A 22,849-nucleotide genomic window follows, 5' to 3' on the forward strand; every position below is an offset into this window, starting at 1 on the left:
TTGCAGTTTCGTTGTGCAAAACAAATCGTCTTTTACGGGCAGGAGCATCATTCTATTCATTCGTTTGGTGTATTTAGATTTGTATGCTTGGTTTTCCCCAACTACGTCTGCAATTGCTGCCATGCTTTCCAGGCGTGGAAAGCCAGAATACAAATTTTAAACCTTGCTAATCTATAGAAACATATTTAAAACGACCTTTTATTTACATTGCATTTCAGTTGGAATCACACTAAAATACTCAGTGGTTTTATCTAGTTAATGTTTCTCCCAGAGGCAACAGCAGAGAGACAAAAAAAGGAAGACAAAAGAGGAGCAGCCCCTGGGAGCGACTGTAGCCCCTTTAGGCCCAGTGAGCCACAAGAGGCTCCCGGCAGGGTGGGAGAGTGCGCGGTTCAGAAGCTATCTCCACCGTCACCATCCAACATTTCCATAAAACACTGCCATTGGAGAGCCAGGAGATAGCAGCTCTCTCCAAGAGAGTCTTAGAAATGACCATCCCGTGTCCAAGATAAAGGCAGGGATCAAACACTAAGGACAAGCCCCGACAGAGCGGCGTCTGAACGGACCCGGAAGACGCAGAACTTCCGTCAGCAAATGAGAAGCGGCTTTCAATCGGTCCTGTTTCTTAGCAGCCAATCAGATCTCGCCTTACAACGGCTCGGGGCGGGGACAGCAGGGCTGGGCTGCTCCCTCTGTCAGAGGTGCGGTTGTCACCTCCAAGGCCAGCTCCTGTAAGTGACTCGCAGTGAGTGCAGAGTTTCTTTGTGTTTGCTGCTTTTCCTCCTCCGCTCATGTAATGCACTCCCTGAACCAAGAAATCAAAGCATTCTCCCGGAATAATCTCAGGAAGCAGTGCACCAGGGTGACCACGCTAACTGGAAAGAAAATTATAGAAAGCTGGAAAGATGCCACAGTTCATGTTGTGGAAGCAGAGCCCAGCGGTGGGGGTGGTTGTGGCTATGTGCAGGACCTTAGCTTGGACCTGCAAGTTGGCGTTATTAAGCCCTGGTTGCTTCTGGGTGAGTAGACTGACTTGCCACCGGATTCCTTTGCCGTTAGCCGCCTCTATGCATAATAACCCACTGTGCACAAGAATATTGCCAGCTATTCTGATGAAAAGCTGAAATGTCTACTTTTTTAGGTTAGGAACAAAATAGGGACATTTCTGTCACCACAGTTACCACTTTGACACCTGATCATTTGAGTTTTAGAAGAAATGTTTCCCCTATTTGTCTAAGTTTCTCTGGAGGAAAATGGAGTGTTATGTTTTCTTGCATTATAAAAAGACTATGTCCTTTTAAAAAATGCACAAAAAAAGCAAGTGATTCCTTGGCGGTTGAAAGGACCTAGAAAATGTGCTTCTTACATTGCTCATGGTGTCTGCCTTTGGTGTGTTGAGGACAAGGCTTCTATTTTTACATCTGTGAGTCTGACGGCCTCATCTCTTGTAATATGGAAATACTGAATTTGTATATAAGCACCATCCACAAATAGCAAAAGAAGAAAGCATGCTATCTTGTTGGTCTGGTGTTCTTTAGAAACCATCTTAGTCCATAGGTCTGCATTACTTTACATTTATGAATGAGAAATTAACACTTGGACACAGAACCAGGACTTACACATACGCGCAACAGGAAGAATACATAGCATATAATTCTTTTAAAGATCTCCAAGTAGGGGTTGTCTTCATGTTATAAATGGGGACTGGGCTTTAATATTGGGTAAGTAATTTGCTCAAGTAACAGATTAAGTAAATAGCAGAGTTGGGCAACAAGTTCAAGTCCGACTGGCTCTTACCCTCTATCATTATACTATGTTTTTTTGCAGTTAGACTTACATTAGGTCGTGCAATTCTTTTATTCTCTCTAGACCTCCAAAAACCATCTGCTAAAAATGTTTTTTATTTTATGTGCATGTATCCTGTGTATGTACACATGTCCACCATGTGCGTTCATGGTAATCTCAAAGATCAGAAGAGGTCATCAGATTCCCTTGAACTGGAGTTATAGACAGTTGTGAGTTGCCTTGTGGGTGCTGGGAATCACACTCGGGTCCTTTGCAAGAGCAACAAGTGCTCTCAACACACTGATCCATCTCTCTAGCCCCCAAGCCATCCGCTTTAATTGAAGTAACACCCTATAAAGTTGTTCTGACAGTGTGAATCTTTCTTGACAAAACTCAGTGTAAATTATTGTTATACCATGTATCTTAAGAATTGTCATACACACTGTCTTTAAACTGACTGAATCAATAAAACCAGATAGTTTTTGCAGCTCATAGAAAAATATTATACTATCTTCTCACCAAATGAACAGCAAAAACTTCAGTGAATTATTTGGCTGATTGGGACAGTTCAGACCTTGTTCGCTGTATCCAAGAATGATAATGTGTAGATGAGTACTTTTCAGTTATTTGACCTCCTGAAGCCTTTTCTGACCTCCGCAGTCACTCAGACACTCTTTGTCTATTTTTTGTCTCTCTGTCTCTCTCTTACCTACAATAAACAGGAAAAATAAAATGTAAATGGATAAATAAGTAAATACATTAAATTAGCTGCGATGATAGCTGTTCCGGAAGCCAAGGAACAGCTAGTTCAAAGCCTGCCTGGGCTACAGAGGGAGGGCAGCTTCAGCAGCATAGTGAGACTTGGCAATAGAGTTCTTGCCTCAGCACCACAAACACACAGGGTTTATGTCAGTGCTGTTATAGCTTGGAAGTCACTTAGAACATACACCAACTGTTTCTGAAATAGAAGTAACCTGACCTGTTACAGGTTTGGGGGGGGTAGTGGGAGGGAGGGAGGGAGGGAGGGAGGGAGGGAGGGGGAGAGAGAGAGATGTGAAAGGGGAAAGAATTTCATTTAAGCCGTGTTGCAGTGTTTAATATTTTAAAATACAAGCAGAACAAAACAAAATAGTTAGTTAAAAGATGGTATGTTCACTAAACTATTAAATTAAAATGAATTTATCTGGACATGTTCCCCAACCTCAACATGGTTAAGAATTCCTATATTTAAAACCCGAGAATTATGTTTTAGTCATGGAGTATTACAAACTGGCAGAAAATTACAGAAAGATGAGAGAACAAACAATTTTTGAACCCACCATTTATATTTACTAAATGCCCATATTTTGAAAGTCCAGTTTCCAAGTAGGAAGCAGAATGTGTGTTTAGTAAGGAACATTTCACCTTGGACCCACTGTGTACTTGTGGCCCCTCAGCTACCTGAACTCATGTGAGGGAAGCTGGCTGAGTCCTTAGATATGGATGGAACCACAGGGAAGTAAAATTCTTGAAATACTTCATTGCAAACGTCCTTTTGACCGTTTGTGAAACCTGTTCTGTGGTAACTGGGCGTTCTCAGATAAGAATTTGCTTATAGACATCTCCCCGTGTGGGAGAGTAGAGAGCTGTCTTTAGCAGAGAGAACTGTCAAAGGCACGCACCAGCGGTAAACAGTGTGTGGGTGGGAGCCTGTGGACCTCAAAGATACTGAGTGTTCCCTCTCCAGCTGGCCTGAACTTAACGCTGTGGGTGTCTGACTTTCTTAACACCCTTTTTCTTTTATAAAAGAAAGAAGTGTTTGTTGTAAATAATAAAATTCATGTAAGAAAAAAAATCACCTACAACCCTGCATTTAATGTTTTGTTCCATGTATTTTCTGTTTTTAAGCATATACATTTTTTTTGTTTTTTATTGTGTATTTCACAGCATGCCTGGATTTTATGTGGGTTTTAGGGATCTAACTCAGGTCCTGTGTTAGAAAGTACTTTACCCTGAGCTATCTTCCAAGCCCCTGTAGCATGGCTTTGTTTCCTAATATACTGAAAATATGTGTCCCATGCCTTACCTATTTTAATTTTTATTTCTAGTGGCACATACTGCTGTACAGATTTCACTATGTAATTGTACCGTCTTTTATTTATCTCAGCACTTTTATTGGACTTGGAGTTGTTTTGCTTGCTGGTTTTGTTTTTATTTCTTATGTGTTGAACATCCTTAGAGGTGGATAATCAACAAAACATCTATAATTTTAGTAAAAATTATTCAAAGTGGGAAGGTGCATAGATAGAGAAAAGATAAATTTTCATGGTGAATATTACCAAATTTCCCTTCCAAAATTGAACTGATGTTCTCCCACATTGCTGTTCCCCCTTGTGTTTTTTAAGAAAATCCTTACACAAAATTCACGTGAAAATTCAGAGTGATGGCATTCGTGGTGAAGATAGATGATTTATTTCCTCAGGGTCGCAGGATGCTGCTCATGATCTGGAGCTCCTGAGAAAGCACAAGGTAAATGAAGTCAGCGGATGTTTCGGGTCTGGCACCACAGACTGGAAGATGTCCATTCTTCCATTACGTGGGAAAAATTGTATTGCTCCAACTTTTGAATAATTCAGTTTAACCTGTATCACTTGGGCTGTCTTTTTAATAGTATTGTCAAAATAATTGCACCTGCTTTAAATATACAGATCTGTAATCCAACTTTTCAGTTTTACGGTCTTCTCAGATTCCTTCACACAGCCTCACGAACTTGACCCTGAAAGCACACCTGTTTAACCTCTGCTGAAACTCACATTCAGTGGCCTGAGGAGCATGGGAGGTTCTCGTTCAGTTGAAGCTTATGCTCTGAATGGGCCCAAAGAGAATTAAAGACTACAGAATGGCATATTGTATGGTTCATTTGGGAAGTGCAGCGTGATGGTGCCCCTAGCCCTGATTTATTTTGTTTGATTTGAGACTTGGGGTTCCAGGAAAAGTTTCTTGGAGGAGGTAATACTTATTTTGCTCTTAGAGAGTTGAGTAAGAAATGGACATGAGAGAATTCAGATAGAAGAGATGGTGTGTGTAGACACCCCCAAAGCCAGAGAAAAGAAAGGTTGCTTTCAGGGACAGAAATGGAGTTCAGAAAACAGTGTGAGAACAAAGGGTACCAAGATATGAGCAAGAGAGGTAAGCATGAAATGGATTGCGAAAGGCCATGAAAATCAGCGTCAGTTGTTTAGACAAAATCCACTGTGAAAGCCAATGGCCAGTTTTTCCTGGTGACATAACAAGATTAAATGTGCATTTTTTTTTAAAAAAAAAAGATTTCTCTTTAGAAGCAGTGTGGGAAATAGATCGGAGAGTTGTTCGAGGTAGAGATGGGGAGACAGACTATGAAGTTATTTCAGTACCCTGAGAGAAGATGGTCGTGGCTTAGAATAGAATGCAGAGGGGTAGAGAGTAGTGGTGAATTTGAGGTAATCTGCGAGCCCAAAATCTCACAACTGGCTGGTTAGTTATAGGAAGAAAGGAATTCCTAGTTGGTAGACTGTTTAGGGAGTATTAGGGAGGTGTAGCCTTGTTGGAGAAGGTGTCTTATCTCACTAGAGATAGACTTGGAGGTTTCAGAAGCCCACGCCAGGCACACTCTCACCCCATCCCTTGGCTTGAAACCTGTGGATCCGATTGTGAGCTCTCAGCTACTGCTCTAGCACCGTGTCTGGCTGGCTGCTGCCATGCTTCCTGCCATGCTTATCATGGACTAGGCTTCTGAAACTGCAAGCAAGCTTCCAATTCAATGGCTTCTTTTAAGAGTTGCCGTGGTCACGGTGTCTCTTTGCAGCAGTCGAACAGCAAGTAAGAGAAATTGGTAGGGCAGATTTCAGGCGACTGACAAGTAGAGGAGCCATGAGGAAGTGGTGGTAAGAGAAGAGGCAATGGATGGAGCTTAGAAAGTGTTGAATATGCTTTAAGGCTAATGCTGGAGGGAGGAATAGAAGATTCAGGAAAGTCACTCGAGAAAGGTTCAGCAGTAGCAGTGTGGTTCCAGGCACAGACACCAGGAAGGAGCCTTTGAAGGATGCAGGAGTGTATCATTCATTTAAATCAGTCGGAAAGAAAGGGCAGCGGCTGGTATAGGCAAGATGGTGAGAGCTGATGGGGAGATGTGCAGGTTGCTCTGTGGCACTTTTAGGTAAGATTATCTTCTCTGAAAGAACCAAACAAGGCATCCAGAGGATTGGCAGGGTGAGCTGACTTCTCTGAGAGTGCAGTATGTCACTGAGGCCTCATGCAACTAACAATGGCACAGATGGGTTAAGCCAAGAGAATAGCTATGTGTATCTGCCCCCACACACGGGGCTGGGGGTGGGGTTGAGTCAAGTGGCACCTTGAGTAATCTCTTCCTTCTATTGGGGTCTACTTCATTATCCTCTTAGCTCTCACCACTTACCACCAACACTCTGAGAGGATGAAGACTTTATTCTTTTCCTGTTTGTCATCTGAGAAAAGAATTGATTGAGTTATGGATTAAAAAAATGTTATGGGTTAAATACTTGCAGTTAGTTCCCAAAGGAAAATAACAAGTAATGAACACATTAGCTAGTCTGATGGCTTGTTTTTTTGCTGACCGGTGTTTAATCTGGCTTCTGATTAATCCCATATCTCATACCAGGAGCCCTCTCACATCAGCAGTTAACAAAGCTAGAGAAAGTTCCAGCCTCATTTCCATCAATAAATTAGTGGCAAATGAAAAACCTTTGCATTGGCAAGTAATTTTTTTCAATCACTCTCTTAATGACACATTTGTCCACTTTCAGCTTTACTGTTTGGGGGTAAAACAAGGGCAGCTCTGTCAGATCCTGCTTCCTCTCCACAGTCTCTCTCTCAATAGTGCCTAGGGAAACAAAGCTAAATTGAGTTGCCTGGTAGAGAGTTTTCAGAAAAATATACGGATGTTGTGAACCTCATGATTAGTTTAAGTGGGTGGCACTATTTCAAAGCCTGCCTTGGAATTTTGGTCAAGTGTTGGTGGAAGTTCTCTTACAGAGGACCATTAGGAAGTTTCCACATGAATTTAATTCTAATAAGTAAAATGTGTAAAGTAAGATATTCATTGAGTGCTTAGATCAAGAAATAAAATATATGCATAAAGGAACCCCAAAAGAATAATGAAAGAAAAGTGGCAAACGTGGTCACTGTAAGAGTAGAAAAAATAAACTGGACAGTGGTGGCACACGCCTTTAATCCTGGCACTTGGGAGACAGAGGCAGGTGGATATCTGTGAGTTCCAGACCAGTCTGATCTACCGAGTGAAGTCCAGAGCAGCCAGGACTCTTTTGCAGAGAAGCCATGTCACAAACGAACAAACAAACAAGTAGAAAAAATGGAATAGAGACAGGAAGAAAGCAAGAATTTTTATCTTTCCTTTTTACAGTGTTTTTATTTCAGAACCAATTAGAAACAAACTTTGATTTGCAGTGGAAATAATAATGCCCCAATAAGAGAGGCCCGAGACAACCTGCATGCCTGATAAACACAAAGTCCTCAGTGAACGGTTCTTACTATCCCTATTGTAAAGGGCATCCTATCCCTAGGCCAGCATCAACAAACAGTTCCCTCACTGAGTGGTAGAGGTAGGCTTTCTTGAAAAAAAGCCTGTTTTTTCTGGGTCCCTTTCATAAGCCCCATAGGCAACTGTGGTTTATTGCAATAGAAGACCAAACCTACCAACCAACCAACCAACCAACCAAACAAACAAAACCCACTAAAGTTTTGTGTGGATATTCACTCAGGTGTTTTTTTCCAGCAAGTATTTTAAGTGCTTTCCACTAAGGTTCACTCGGTTCTTATGATAGTAAGCTCAACCTCGTCTGTATTTCCATAGTGTTTCTAGTACAGGGAGGGAGGTGATCTCTAAGGAGTAGGAGTATGACAGAAGGGCCATGCATGTTGGTGAGGGATGAGGCAGAAGAGATGTATCATTCAGGGAGTTGTTAAATTTTCATTATTCTTATTCCAGAAGTTAACATTACAGCCTGTTTTTAGATCCTCTAAACCACAGAACTTAAAAATCATCTGTTTTTCTTTTCTCTAAGGTGACTCATATTCTCAATGTTGCATATGGAGTTGAAAATGCTTTCCTCAGTGAGTTTACATATAAGACCATTTCTATATTGGATGTGCCTGAAACCAATATCCTGTCTTATTTTCCAGAATGTTTTGAGTTTATTGAACAAGCAAAACTGAAGGTGAGTTTTACTTTGATACAGTTCTTTAGAAGTAGAAATTCGAAAACAGGACCACCACCCAATCTTTGTACATTGTAATAAATTTCTGAGGAACCATTGTGAAAATTTCCCTACAGTAATACTCATTAAATCATTTGGGTTTTTGGTGCTCCGATTGCTTTTTTCCTTAATGAGAAATTTACTTTTCACATTAATTTGTGTTATTTCTTCTGAGTTCTTATGAAGAAACAATGAGAGATAAACTCCCTCCATTACTGAGTTTTCCTGTGCAAATATGTAGTTGAATATCCTCTGAGGCTGTATCAGCTCCTACATCCTGACTGATGTGTAAGAAACCAGATGGACCAAAGGGTACAGTCTGCTCTAGTCTTGTTGGTGGATTCATGATGATGAATATTCATTCATTTGAATGACTAAGGCACAGAGATTGTGTAGCTGTGCATTTAAAATTTTACTTATTTATTTATGAGGCAATGTCTCATGGAACTTAGGTGAAGGTTCCAACTTGCTGTGTAGCCAAGGATGATCTTGAACTTTTGATCTTCTTGCCTCTACCACCCTCATACTGGACTTACAGGTGTGCATTACCATGCCTGTTTTTATGTTGTACTGGGGTTGGAACCTGGGGCCTCGTGCATGCCAAGCAAATACTCTTCCAGCTGAGCTGTATCTCTGGCTCCTATGCATTTTGAACCATAGAATTTTAAGGGAGAATGCAAATTGCTGTACTGAGATTAAATGAAATCCTAATCAGAAATTATCTGCTGGTTTTGAGACTTTAGAATGCCAACATAAGAGATTATATCTTTTTGATTTTCATTTTGTTTTTTTTTTGTTGTTGTTATGTTTTGTTCAAGACAGGGTTTCTCGGTAGCTCTGGAGCCTGTCCTGGAACTCACTCTGTAGACCAGGCTGGCTTCAGACTCTCAGAGACCCACCTGTCTCTGCCTCCCGAGTGCTGGGATTAAAGGCATGTGCCACCACGGCCCGGCTATAAGATATTATTTCAACATTAACTTCAATATATGCCAACATCCTGACAGGTAAGACTTCTGGAATGGCTATTACCTAAAGGTGTATCTTGAAAGAATTTTTTTTTGTCAATAAGTAATTGTTTTACATTTTAATTGTAATTAAGTTTATAGTTTTCTAAGTAGTTCCTTTATTACATATAATGAACTGTATATTCATTTTTGGTAAAGAATAGTATCAGAGAATTCACACTCATAGACTTGGTAATAGCATCAATATCAGATCTCCAGGCAGGATGGTGGGTGTGGCTTATATAATAATCTCTTCCCCCAAGAACTAATCAAGAGTTCCATGGGAACTCTGTAACTAAGGGTACATCCTTTACAGGAGTACATCCCCGAATCCCACCATCTCCTAACCTCACAACATGAACCCAAGCTTCAAAACTATGAGCCTCTAGGGGACATACTCAACCTGTATTCAAACCACAGCACCTTGTCTGGACAGTCATGAGTTCTGTTTAGATGGCCGGAACTACAAAAGCTCGCTGTGAGACCTCTGCACGAGAAGGAGGTTACACCTGAACCTTGCTTCACTGTATGTCAGAGTCTGACTATCCAAAAATAATGGACTTATTTCATTATTTCGACTTGATTTTTAATGTTTAAATTTATCTTTGAGAATTTTATACATGGATATAATGTATTTTACTCATATACCAAGCTCTCTCCCACATCCCTCTCTCAAATTCATGTCCTCTTTTTTTGTTTCAATAACTCACTGAGTTTAATTAATGCCACATACATAATTAACCCATATATGCATGGGCATGGGGCGCCACTGGAACATGGTCAACCTACCAGAGCCCACGCTTACCGAGAAAACTGACTCTTTTCTGCCCTAGCACCGTTGACTGTCAGGAGCTCTCCAGTAGGGATAAGACTTCATGAGTCACTCCCCACTCCATGTTAGAATGTTTGGAATGTTAGAGAGGCTGGAGAGTCAGCTTAGCCATTAAGAGTACTTGCTTCTGTAGAGGACCCAGATTCATTTCCCAGCACCCACATGGCAGCTCAGAACCATTTTCTTTTTACTCTAGTTCCAGGGAATCTGTCTTAGTTACGATTTCTATTGTTGTGACAAAACACCATGATAAAAAAAAAAAGAAAAGCAGATTGGGAAGGAAAGGGTTTATTTGGCTTACCTTCCATATCTGTTCATCATCAAAGGAAGTCAGGACAGGAACTCAAACAGGGCAGGAACCTAGAGACAGGAGCAGATGCAGAGGACTTGGAGGAATGCTGCTTACTGGCTTGCTCATCATGGCTTGCTCAGCCTGCTTTCTTATAGAATCCAGGACCACCAGTCCAGGCAATGGTACAACCCACAATGGACTAGGCCCTCCTCTATCAATCTCTAATTAAGAAAATTCCTTACAGCTGGATCTTACGGAGGTATTTTCTTAATTGAGGTTACCTCCTTTCAGATAGCTTAAGTTGACATGAGACTAGCCAGTATGCAATCTAACAATTTTTTCTGACTTCTGAGGGAACTGCATAGACAAGGTGAATACACATACACATAAAAGAAAAAGTAGTTATATAAAATAGTGAAAGAAAAATAAAAAATATTAACATTTTTAAACAGATAAAATTAAGATCTGGAGATTTGTTTTGAACTAAGTAATATACATTAGTAGTTTTCAAGTTGTTGTAATATGATTTTTAAACATTTTAAGTCTGAAAAATTAACTGATAAGTGGTGACTCTGTAGAGTCTTTAATCCCAGCAGTTAGAGACAGAGGCAGATGGATCTCTGTGAGTTCAAGGTCAGCCTGATCTACAGGGCAAGTTCCAAGACAGCCATGACTACATAGAGAAACCCTGTCTCTAAAAGAAAAACAAAATAAGCTGTTGGCACAAAGTGGGAAAAAAATAGGTTGAGGTAGGAAGACTGAGAAGTACTAGGTGAGTTTAGAACCACCCTGGGCTACTTAGTGAGAGCCTGAAAGTAAAAAAAAAGGCTGGAAATAGAGTGCTTGCCTAGTGTGTGCAGAGTTATAGATTTAATTATTTGTACTGAAAAATGCAGAAGGAAACTCACGAAGAACAAAGTGAGAGGGGCAGGAGAGATGGCCCACCATTCGAGAGCACTCACTCCTGGGGGACCAAAGTTAGTTCGCAGTCCCCAGGCAGCTCACACTGTGACTCCACAGATACACAGGTGTGAGGAAGATGCCTTGCAAACCTCTAAAGTAGTCAAATGGCATATAGCAACAGTAGCGTAATGTGTTCGGGGTCTAGGGTTTGTAGTAATATTGTCCCCTCCTGTCCCTTTCCTGTGTTGTACCAGATGAAGAGTGGAGAAATGAAGTTGCTGAAATGTTTAATTCTGTGGTGTGTGCTCCATTCCCTATAGATCATTAACTTTTTAAGAGCCTGCAGTAGGCCAAGCTGTATCACTGTTGATCCATCAGATCTATTGCATCTATTATTAATGCAATATTGTCTAAACCAGCATCCATCCTGCATTGTGTCCATTTCACTTCTAAAGTATCATTTACGAGTTACCTGAGAAGTTTTTCATTTATTGACCTTACTGCTGGTATATAATTACATTTTCCATTCCAGGATGTTATAAGTTGTTCATGCCACCATTTACTAACTGCTAAGTTAAGAGCATTCTTAATTGACAGCCTCCAAAATAATACAGAGAAACCCTGTCTCGAAAAACAAAACAAAACAAAAAGAATATTCTTCATTTACTTCTTTACAGAATAGTAGTCCCAACAATATCATTTTTTTTCCTTGCCAATGATTTTGTACATAGATTTCCAAGCCAGGGATGCCAGTTATTTATATACATGTGCTGGTAAGTTGCTAAGTTTTTGTGTGTATTTGGTTGGATCATTGAGTCCTGTAAAAGATGTCATTTGAGAATTCCAACCACATTATCAGAGAGAATTTCAGTCCTGGGGAAGAGCAGGTGTTGGGTGATTTTTTTTTCTCCCTCATTTTTTTTTTTGCAGTGAAATTTATTCTGTGGAATAAATAGACAAGATGAGTTATTTAGTTTATAGTTTGAGTTTGCTAAGAATGTGTAATTGATTTAGTTACCTTTCTCAGGTGCATAATGTGAATTTTGTTTGATGTCATTTCAGGATGGTGTGGTTCTCGTCCACTGTAATGCAGGGGTTTCCAGGGCTGCGGCGATTGTCATTGGCTTCTTGATGAATTCTGAAGAAATTGAATTCACCAGTGCTTTGTCATTGGTGAAAGATGCAAGGCCATCTATATGTCCGAATCCTGGCTTCATAGAACAGCTTCGCACCTACCAAGTGGGCAAAGAGAGCAATGGAGGTGACCAAGAGCCCTCAGTGGAAAGGGGCCGTGGCCCGTGATCTGTACTCCAGCAGAGACAAACACCTTCTGCATCTGCTTGTGTTTTGGAGAGAAAACTTGTAAAACTCCTCTTTCCTTTTGTCTTTTACCTGTGAAAATGGAAGTTACTTTTATCTCCCTGAATTAGTATATTAACACATTTTTAAGTCTTATCTTTTCTTTATTCTTTTGTGTTTCTTTGAACTACTAAGAGACAGGGGTGTATTATCAGATCACTAAATCACTGATATGTGTAGGAGACATTTTAAACCTAAAACTCTTTGTTACAGATAGGAAAGCAATCAATGAGGCCTTTTATTTTATTTTATTTTATTTTATTTTTTTTTTTTTGGTTTTTCGAGACAGGGTTTCTCTGTGGCTTTGGAGGTTGTCCTGGAACTCGCTTGGTAGTCCAGGCTGGTCTCGAACTCACAGAGATCCGCCTGCCTCTGCCTCCCGAGTGCTGGGATTAAAGGCGTGCCCCACCAACGCCCGGCCGAGGCCTTTTAATTTACTCTTTTCCCACATAGGATTCCATGAACAAAACCCTTTTGATGTGGTAGACTTGCTAAGTGAAGACATTTCAAAAGGAAGTAAAATTTTTTTACAAAGAATATTTTTAAAGTTAAAAATTAATACCTTCAGCGCGCATTGGTGGCACATGCCTTTAATCCCAGAACTTAGGAGGCAGAGGCAGGCAGATCTCCTGGTCTACAGAGTGAGTTTCAGGACAGCCTCCAAAACAATACAGAGAAATCCTGTCTTGAAAAAAACAAAACAAAACAAAAATAATAATAATACCTTCAAAGAACAAAATAAAACAAAACAAAAAACAAAGAAAAAAAAATACCTTCAGCCTCCCCTAAAGAGTACCAGAATCAAAAGGCTATCTATCTAATGGTTTGATTTTTAAATCCTCCTTTGAAACCAGATTTTCATTTTGACTTTTAAATTTACTCCTATTGCAAGCATTTTTCTTTTATTCTTTAAGTGATTGCATAGATGTTCTATGTTATAATTTTATGATTTTTTAATTAGGTGTTATCACTTACACTCTGCTCTTTTTAACTGGGGTACTAAGTGTTCTGTTTATGAGGCCCCTGTCATATTTTTTGTCTCCTGGGATCCCTAAAAACTGTCTTATAGTGAGAGATAATTTTTAAAGATGTAATCTTAAGATTGATCTATTTTATATTTTAGTATTCTGCTTGAAAACATATTTTTAGGAAAGATAAGTTATAAATCTATAAAAAAGTTTAAATATTGTTAGGATGCTTAACATGCACATTTTTTAAATGGAAGAACACTTTTTTCTTTAATGCTTCCATGTTAATGAAACTGAATAATGTATAAATTATACATTATAAATTTTCCTTGTGACTTTGAGTTTGGGGCAGGGGATTGCAGATCAAGTGGTATAGTCCATGCTCAATTGCAAGAAGGCCCTGACTACCATTATCAACAACAACAACAACAACATACACACACACACACACACACACACACACACACACACACACACACACACGAATAGATCTTTTTAAAATTTTATGTAAATACCTACTGAAAATTTAACTTTGTCTAGTTATGAGGGAATTCTTTTATGCCTTTTGAGTGACATTTGTGATAAGTTCTAAAAGATAAGTAGGAGTTGACTGAGGCTGAGTGGGTTGTGGCAGATTTTTCAAAACTGAGTCAGGAATATATGTAAAAGCCAAAGACTGAGGAGGAGCATGAGACACTGGAGTGATGGACGGAAGTGCGGTGAGGAGGAGGGCATGAGATACTGTCCATGAATGGGGATTGTTGCCCAGACCAAGTGAGACTTGGTAGAGAGCTTTGGGATGTTAGTCTTTCAGAGTGGTCGATTAAAGGTTATAAAGACTAAAAGGTTGTAATCACAACTTGCTTAGAATGTTATGCTGTTTTATTCCCATTTTTATTTTATGTATATAGGCATTTTATCTGTGTACCACATGCATGTAGTGTCCATGGAGACCAGAAGAGGGCATTGGATTCCATGGGACTAGAACTTCAGAAGCTGTGAGCTGCCCCATGTGGGTGCTGAGACCTGAACCCAGGTCCTCTGCAAGAGCAGCCAGCGCATTTAATATCTGAGCTATTTCTCCATCCTCAAGAATGATGGTTCATTTATTTGAAACAGGGTCTCATGCTTAATAGGTGGGCTCCATCTTTCTATCACAGTGAGGATGACCTTTAACTTCTGGTCCTCTTTCCGTCAGCTCCCACGTGCTGCAATTGCAAACATGGCCGCCAAGCCTGGTTTGTGTGGTTGGTGCTGGTTTTCATGCATGCTAGGCAGGCACTCTTCCAACTGAGCTATATCCCCGATCTTCAGAGTGTTGCTGTAAATGGTCAATCGGCTTGTATCGCCTAGAGTGAGTTGGGAGCAAAAGCGAGGGAAGTAAGAAGTGTAGGTCCAGGTTTCAAGTGGAGAAGATAGGTTTAGTCATTGCAGTCAAGATGGGAAGAAGTAGCAGCTAGAGAGATGGCTCAGTGATTTAGAGAACCTACTGCTCTGTCAGAGGACCAGAGTTTGGTTCCCAGCACAAGTATCGGGTAACTCACAACTGTTAGTAGCTGCGGCTCCAGCTACAGGATACATGACACCTTTGGCTACTGCAGGTGCCAGCATGCTCGTGCACATAGCCTCATGCAAACAGACACACCTACACATGATTAAAATAATATAAGTGAATGCTATAAAAAGGAAATAAATGTGTACTTTGAAAAAATATTTAGTGTCTAGGTCTTATAAGCCTTGTCATTTAGTTTTACTGAAAAGAGGAGTTTTCGAAGAGAGAAAAGAGGAATTTTCAGAGTCATCCTAAGGTTTCCAGCTTTAATAATTAGAGAACCGGTGATGCCATTCTTTGGGATGAATATTTGTTCCTTTTACATTTGATATATTTGCCCTTTTATATTTAATTCGAGGTATCTCTGAGATATCCAAGTCTAATGGGTATGTCAAGAGGGTAACTTGATGGGACATTCGGTTACTTTAATGAATTTGCAGTAGGAATGGATAGCACACACAAAGGGAGTTTAGAGTAAAACTAAGTGTATAGCTGGGCTTTTGAGAACAATCACATTTAAAGGCTGGTTGGAGGGTGCTGAGTCAAGAAGAGATATGGTCAGAGAGAGAAGAGCACGACCAGCACACACTGTCAGAGTAACCAAAGAAAGCATCAACATTCATGGTAAATAAGAACAAATGATGCTGAGAAATTCCATACAATAAATATGTACTGAGTGCATCTGGGCTTAACATCATGGAGGTTATCATTGACCTGGGAAAGATCAGTTTGACAGAGTAATGAGAGAAGCCATATTTGTTTATTAAATGCTATGTGATATGCTGAGTTACTGATAAAGTAATAACTTGTATCTATTTTGGTGTGAATAAACCAGTGTATTGCATACAAGGTTGGCACTAAACTTTCTATAATTCAGATGAATAGATTAGAGTTACTAGTGCCCCATAATTATTAACTATTCGAAGTCAAGAATTGCACCAGTCTCCAAAAAAATACCTGTCCATCAAATAAAAAGAACTATCAAGCAAAGAATAATTGCTTTACTGATTTTTCGCATAAGTGGAGACAAAAATGTGTGACTTTTGAATATCTTACTGTTTGGGTTCGTTTATCCTGTTTGTTTATTTTTTTAAACAAGCTTTCTCTTGGCTGTCCTGGAACTCTGTAGATCAAGCTGACTTCAAACTCACAGGGATCTGCGTACATCCTCCTACCAAGTGCTAGGATTAAAGGCATTTGCCATCACTGCCCAGCTGGGCTTGTTTAAAAACACTTAGAGAAAATCCCAAACAAAATGATAGGAAATAGCACACTTGTCACCAGCATTATTGTTTACTGTCAGTCAGTCCCCTCTGTTCCCTCCTGAGCATGCCATCTCAAGGTAAATTGCAGACACAATTCTTTCAAGAATCGAGACCACCCTCCACCCCTGAAAGGTGTCTCTTTGGAGTGCTATAACTTGACTGGACCTTTATAATAGCTGATTACACCTAACTAGCATTTGAATACAGTATGAGGAGACAAATTTGCACATGAAAGTTACTTAAGTTTGGAAATTACTCTTCATTTCCAAAAGGCAGAAGGATAATTTAGCTGGTTAAAAATGAACAGGCAAATCAGCCAAGCTCATGTTTCATTTGATGTCTGGCTGTGTCTTTTCTGTCAGTTTTTCCCTATAATGACTTCATCAGCAAACCCTCATGTTTCTGTGTGTTATCGTTTAGAGATACAGCTGTTGTTACTGTTTGTAGTGCTGAACAAGGGCAGGATCAACTGTACCTTTTGTTGAGATGTCCCTTACACTTTAAATCCTGAAGCTGTGTTGGAGATCATTTGGCCTTGCCTGCTAGGGAGTCCTGTGGGCCATTTATGTGACATCACAGTCTAAGTGAATGACAGCCCATGATATAGCAGCTGCCAAGGTGGAGATGACAAACCCAGGCATGATGCTTCCTCTCTCTGCTCTCTGTCTGAAGGAGACAAATTCCATCTTTTTTCTGAAGTCTTACAAGAGGTAGATATCTTTTCTCTTCGCTTTGACTTTTAATTTTAAAATTATTTTTAACTGTGTGTATATATGTGTGTGTGTGGGGGGTAAGGGCAAATGCCTCTGGCCTCTGATTTCCCTGGAGCTGGAGCTATAGGTGGCTGTGAGCTGCCTGGTGTGGGTGCTGGGAATTGAACTCTGGTCTTTTGGAAGAGTAGTACATGTTCTTAACCACTGAGCCATCTCTCTAGCCTCTACTTAATTTTTGTTGTTTGTTTTGTTTGTTTTATGAGACAGGGTTTCCCTGTGTAACAGTCCTAGCTGTCCTTGAACTAGCTCGGTACACCAGGCTGGCCTTGAACTCACAAAGATCTGCCTGCCTCTGCCTCCCAAGTGCTGGGATTAAAGGCGTGTGCTACTACTGCCTGGTTTGATTTATGAAAACTACATTTTACAGAATGCTAGATTGATTTTATGTTTGTATATAGCTGTGTTAATAGATTTAACTAAGTTGATGAATTATTAGTATATATTATAGATATATAAAAGTCTGACTGTGGCTGTACCAATTGAATAAAGGTAAATAAATTCTGAGATGTTATTTATTTCTGAATTTTCAAAATTTGTTTTAGTTTAGAAGAAAGTTCAAATATATCCAGTCTTGAATTAATTTTCAGGTTGAATTCTCAGTAGACCAAGATTCTGACATGTGTTTCCTGTACTGTTAAGTGACAGGCAAGTGGGCAAGAGGCTTGAGGTTGGTCTAGTTTGAACTTTTCCTATATTTTTCCATAACTAGATCAGTATTCTTGTGTTTCTCAGACATGTGAGCCATGCTTTGCGGAAAGAGTTCTCCATCCAAACTTGAAAATCAACAGAGTACAAAACAGCACATTGATGAGATCTCATGTCCTAGGTAAATTAGAAAATCAGAATAGACATGGGGGAAGTCCATGTGACATTTTATTCAACAGGTTCAGTGGAGAAAATGGAAAGACTGGCTAATCTAATAAACACAGGCTTGTGGCAAATACAAAACACCACCAAAGAGTGACAAGAAGTATTAAAAAAAACTGAACAGGTGTTTCTCATAGAAGATAATTCAAGTTTTGAAACTCTCATTATGCAACAAAAGCAATGAACAGCACTAAAAACAAGCCTTTGTTTAGGATAATAAGCACTTCTGATAGAACTATGAAAAAAATCTTCAAACATGCAAAATTGCATCAAAATGAGTTATGTCAGATAATTAGTCTTTGTTCAATATTTATTTTAACTTTTAATTAATTTGTTCATATATTTACTGATAAAATAAGAAAAAAAAGACAATGGCCCTTGTGCTCAAGAAAATCCGTGTTGTGAGACTAAAAATTAAACCTTTAAAACAAGTGCCGGGCGTTGGTGGTGCTCGCCTTTAATCCCAGCACTCGGGAGGCAGAGGCAGGCGGATCTCTGTGAGTTCGAGACCAGCCTGGACTACCAAGCGAGTTCCAGGACAGCCTCCAAAGCCACAGAGAAACTCTGTCTCGAAAAACCAAAAGAAAAACAATAAAATAAAACAAGCATCGTTTGGCATTGTTGTAGTCATTGTGCACAGTGGACGTTCTGAAATAGGATGATCAATGCTGGAATGTCAGGGAGGTCTCGGATGAAGGGTGTCGCCTTATAGCTGAACGAGGGCCAGGATTGCTGTAGATGGGGATAAAAAGTGAAGGTATGTTAGGCAGGCAGAGACTGCTGGAAGCAAGGTTCATAATGTGAAAACCTGTTCAGAAAAGGATGAGGATGTGTAGTAGACCAGTAAAGAACTTGTTGGAAATTAGGGCAAATTTTTGAAACTGGTATTCTAACCTGCTTAATCTTCAGGCTGAGCTTTTTGTTTTCCACCCAGGCAAGCAGTAAGTAGTGAAAGCTTTGAGTTCATGATTTTGGGGCTGTAACATGAATAATAAAAACCCAGAGACAGATAATGGGGTTCAAGCTGAGGGTCAAAGGAGCAAAGCAGCTGACCATTAGCTCTTAACCTCTACCTCAAACTGAATGGGTGATCCAGCTAGTTCAGACTGCAATCCTAGACTGCTGTCTCTTCTCAACGTGACTGGAGACTAAATCTTCAAAGGAGGCCCTTTGCCCAGTTTCACGTAACTTAGTGTGGCCTTGAAATAAGAGATCCATCTGCTTGTCTCCTGAATCCTGGGATTAAAGCTGTGTGCCACCACGCCTGGCTCTGTGGCTAGCTAGTATGGCTGCTGGAATTAAAGGTGTGTATCACCATTTCCTGGTTCTATGGCTTGTGGCTAGCTTTTGTTTTTGTGTACCCTCAGGCAAGCTTTAATAAATCATAGTGTATCACCACTTAGGGCAGTAAATTTGCATGTATGAGTGTAGTGTGTACATGCCATGGCACACACTGGAGGTAAGACAATAGCCTTGTGTCTTGGTTTTTACCTTCCACCTTGTTTGAGATAAGAATCACATGTTTGTGAATGTGTATATCAGGTTAGCTGACCAAAGAACGTCTGGGAATTTTCTGATCTCTGCTTCCCATCTCACTGTAAGAGTACTGGGATTAAAGACTCATGCTACCCCGTGCTAGGATTTTCTTGGGTCTGGGGTTCCAAACTGAGATCCTCCGACTTGCAAGGCAGAGGCTTAACCCACAGAGCCCATTCCCTCTTCCCAATTAAGTGCGTCCAAGGGTGTCTACTGGAATCTCTAAATTAAAGATGTACTTCTACTCTCCCACTCTGAGATATTCAAATTTTACTTTCCTTGCTACCCAGATGAGAGTATATATTTGTAAAACAAAGGATATATATTGGGATATTATTAGTTGTAAAACGTATTGCACATAGGAGTCTTGTTGAAGCTGAAGAAAAGGAGGCTCCTTTTGGTAGAGGAACCCAAGGAGATATTTGTTTTCTTTGGGTGCTAGAGATTAAACCCAGACTTAACTATATACTTATCCCCTAGAGAAGGTTTTTGAACATCCAGATAGTTTGTATAAAGAGGGGGAGCTTTGGCTAGTGCTGGGATGGGTTCAGTAGAAGACACTGAAGGCAACGTGGTGGGAAAACTTGGCTGCAATTGCCTAGAAGCTGAGGCAGAAAGAAGAACACTTGGTACCCTAACACATGATGGCAGAAAAGGGAGAGATCAGTGGAAGCAAAGATGACTGAGCATGCATTAAACATAATAATAATATTGTTTCTATCTTATAAAAAATGAGATCTAGAGATCCAATTTACAAGGACTTTATAAGTAGGCTCACTGGGGCTGATGTACTGACAGGTTGATGGATCATCACGCAAGAATCTGGAAAGTGGCATTTGGCTTTGCAGGGACTGGTCACATAGTATTGGAAATTATTTACAGAGTATGAAAACTGATACAGACTTCAAGGTATATGACTTAGAGTTTGAAGGACAGGAAAAAGGCTTGACCAACAAAAGTATTTCCAGGTTATAAATAAATAGCCGTTGAAAAGAAAGGCAAGGGATAGAAAGTTCTGAGACTTGGAAGTGTAGTATTCAAAGAACAAAAGGCCGCTGGAGACAGGCAGATAGATTGTTAAAGAAGAGAAGAGACTTTGAAAGACCTTGGCATCAAAGCGCCGGGCACTGAACCGAACCCTCTGCCCAAGAACCGGGGCCAGACCACTGGCTGCAAATGCAAGAGGTAATTTATTGAGTACACAGGCGCCTGTGGATGCTACTGCAACTCGGGTGCAGAACATACCGGGCTTGCAGGGAGCACAATATTTATAGAGTTTTAATGGTTACATAAGTAACAGGCATTTCATTGACTCATCTTGGGGGCAGGAGTAGTTCCCATGGACTAAGTTTCCTGGTATTACTTTATGAAAGACCCCGGCACGCTTCAGCAATTATTATCCGGGTCCCATGACTGCTCTGGTGACCACAGATCCTGTTTGACATCCTGCCAGCTGGGCGAGGTACCTGGTCTGGGTTTCTTTCATTAGGCAATGGCCTGGCCTTGCTTTTCTTTTCCTAGGGGGTCCTGGGTAGGGGTCTTTCAACTTCTGATATGAGGGAGAGATGAGGATGTAGAGGCTGCAAGGAGCATCAGTGCAGAGGGTTTTAAGATGCAGCACACTGAATCTTCATGTCTTGATCAGGAAAGAGCCAATTGGAAGGGTAAAGACTGAAAAAAAGTTATATGAACTAATCTGTAAGTCATTCTTCCTCCCTTCTCCCTTTTCTCCCTCCTTCTTCCTCTTCTTTTGTTTATTTTTATTTTCTAGACAGGATTTCTCTGTGTAACAGCTCTGACTGTCCTGGAAATCAATTTGTAGACCAGGGTGATCTAGAACTCACAGAGATCCTCCTGCCTCTGAGCTCCTGAATGCTGGGATTAAATGGCATTGGCCACCACCACCTGGCTTATAAACACTTCTTAAATCCTTCAGTTTACAACCCTCTTTCCTACTGTCTGCTGCTAAATTTGTTGAAAATCTTTCCCAGCTTTTGCTTTTATTTAAGCCTCTCTCCTCTTCCCACACCACTTTGGTATATACAAAATGATGTTATATAGATATATCTCACTTATATATTATTTGGTTTTGTTTTGAGACAGGGTTTCTCTATATAGCCCTGGTTGTCCTGATATGTGTGTATTGATTGACCTTGAAACACTTAAGTGATCTATATAAGTAAAGCTGGGGGGGGGTAGTGGTCCACACCTTTAATCCCAGCACTTGGGAGGCAGAGGCAGGCAGATCTCTGTGAGTTCGAGGCCAGCCTGGTCTACCGAACAAGTTCCAGGACAGCCTCCAAAACAATACAGAGAAACCCCGTCTCGAAAAAACAAAAAAATTAATTCTATGTATTATTATATGTATGTGTGTGTACACTAATGTGCCACAGTATACATGTGCTGATTAGAAGGTAACTTTTGGGAGTTGTTTTCTCTACTTCTGATGCATTTCAGAGCCATCAGGTTTGTACTTTGACTCTCTGAGTCATCTTGTTGGATCTCTTCTTTTTATTCTTTGTGTGTGTGCTCCTCTGTATACAAGTGTGTATGAAGACGAGAGGAAAACCTTGGGTGTTGTTCCTTAGGAGCTGTCTACCTTCTTTTTATAGACAGAGTGTCTCATTGGTCTCAAGTTTGACAAGTAGGTTGGGCTAGTTGACCACTGTGTTCTAGAGTTCCAAAATTGCTTTTCCTAAGTGCTGTATTTTTAATGTGAGATCTGAGGATCAAACTCACATCTTCATGAAGGCAAGCATTCATTAACCTAACTGTCTTCCCATCCCCAAATGTTTCTTTTTAACAAGTATATAGTTTTATTCTGTTTGGTTAGATTATCATTTGTATAGAACGGCTTTCTCCAAGTGTGGTAGTGCACACCTTTAATCTCAGCACCAAGGAACTTGTAGCAGGAAGATCTCTGTGAGTTTGAGACCAGCCTAGTCTACAGAGTGAGTTCCAGGCTAGCCAGGATTATTTAGTGATACCCTGTTAAAAACAACAGCCAGAAAAGAAATTCTGTTACTGAGGAATCTTTTGGCAATTTATTCTGAAAAGTGCATTTCTATGAGTTATGGGACTGTAGACTCTGGACTGTGAATGTCATGTGTGATAGCATTTACAGATATGATTATTACAATTACCTCAAAGCTATCCTGGTGTGTACATAGTGAGTTCCAGGCAGAAAGGGTTACATATATCCTGCCCTCAACCCAAAATGTCACTTGGGATGAGAATGAGCCCTAAGTACAGTTAGGAAGGAAGCAGAGGAACATGTATCACTACAGCTGTGTTAATCACATGATGATAGAAGCTTCAGGAAGCAGTGACAGAGAAAAAAATGCTGTGACCTATCTGTGATCAGACAGGAATGGTGCTAACAGTCTAATGACATGTGCAGTCTTTAGAAGGTAAAAAGAGACAGATGTCCCTTTTGTGTCTCCA

At 40.2% G+C, this 22,849-nt stretch overlaps 1 protein-coding gene across 1 annotated transcript; it reads left to right on the plus strand.

Annotated features, from left to right (window-relative positions):
- Positions 1-673: 673 nt before the first annotated feature.
- On the plus strand, positions 674-12,540 carry Dusp19 (dual specificity phosphatase 19). The gene is made up of 4 exons (XM_040745698.1): positions 674-1,019; positions 4,247-4,293; positions 7,863-8,015; positions 12,148-12,540. The coding sequence occupies exons 1-4, from the start codon at positions 797-799 to the stop codon at positions 12,385-12,387; spliced, it is 663 nt and encodes a 220-aa protein (XP_040601632.1). The 5' UTR covers positions 674-796; the 3' UTR covers positions 12,388-12,540.
- The last annotated feature ends 10,309 nt before the right edge of the window (positions 12,541-22,849 follow it).

Source organism: Mesocricetus auratus, unplaced genomic scaffold (genome assembly GCF_017639785.1).
Source record: "Mesocricetus auratus isolate SY011 unplaced genomic scaffold, BCM_Maur_2.0 Super-Scaffold_100004, whole genome shotgun sequence".
In the NCBI taxonomy this organism is placed as follows: domain Eukaryota; kingdom Metazoa; phylum Chordata; class Mammalia; order Rodentia; family Cricetidae; genus Mesocricetus; species Mesocricetus auratus.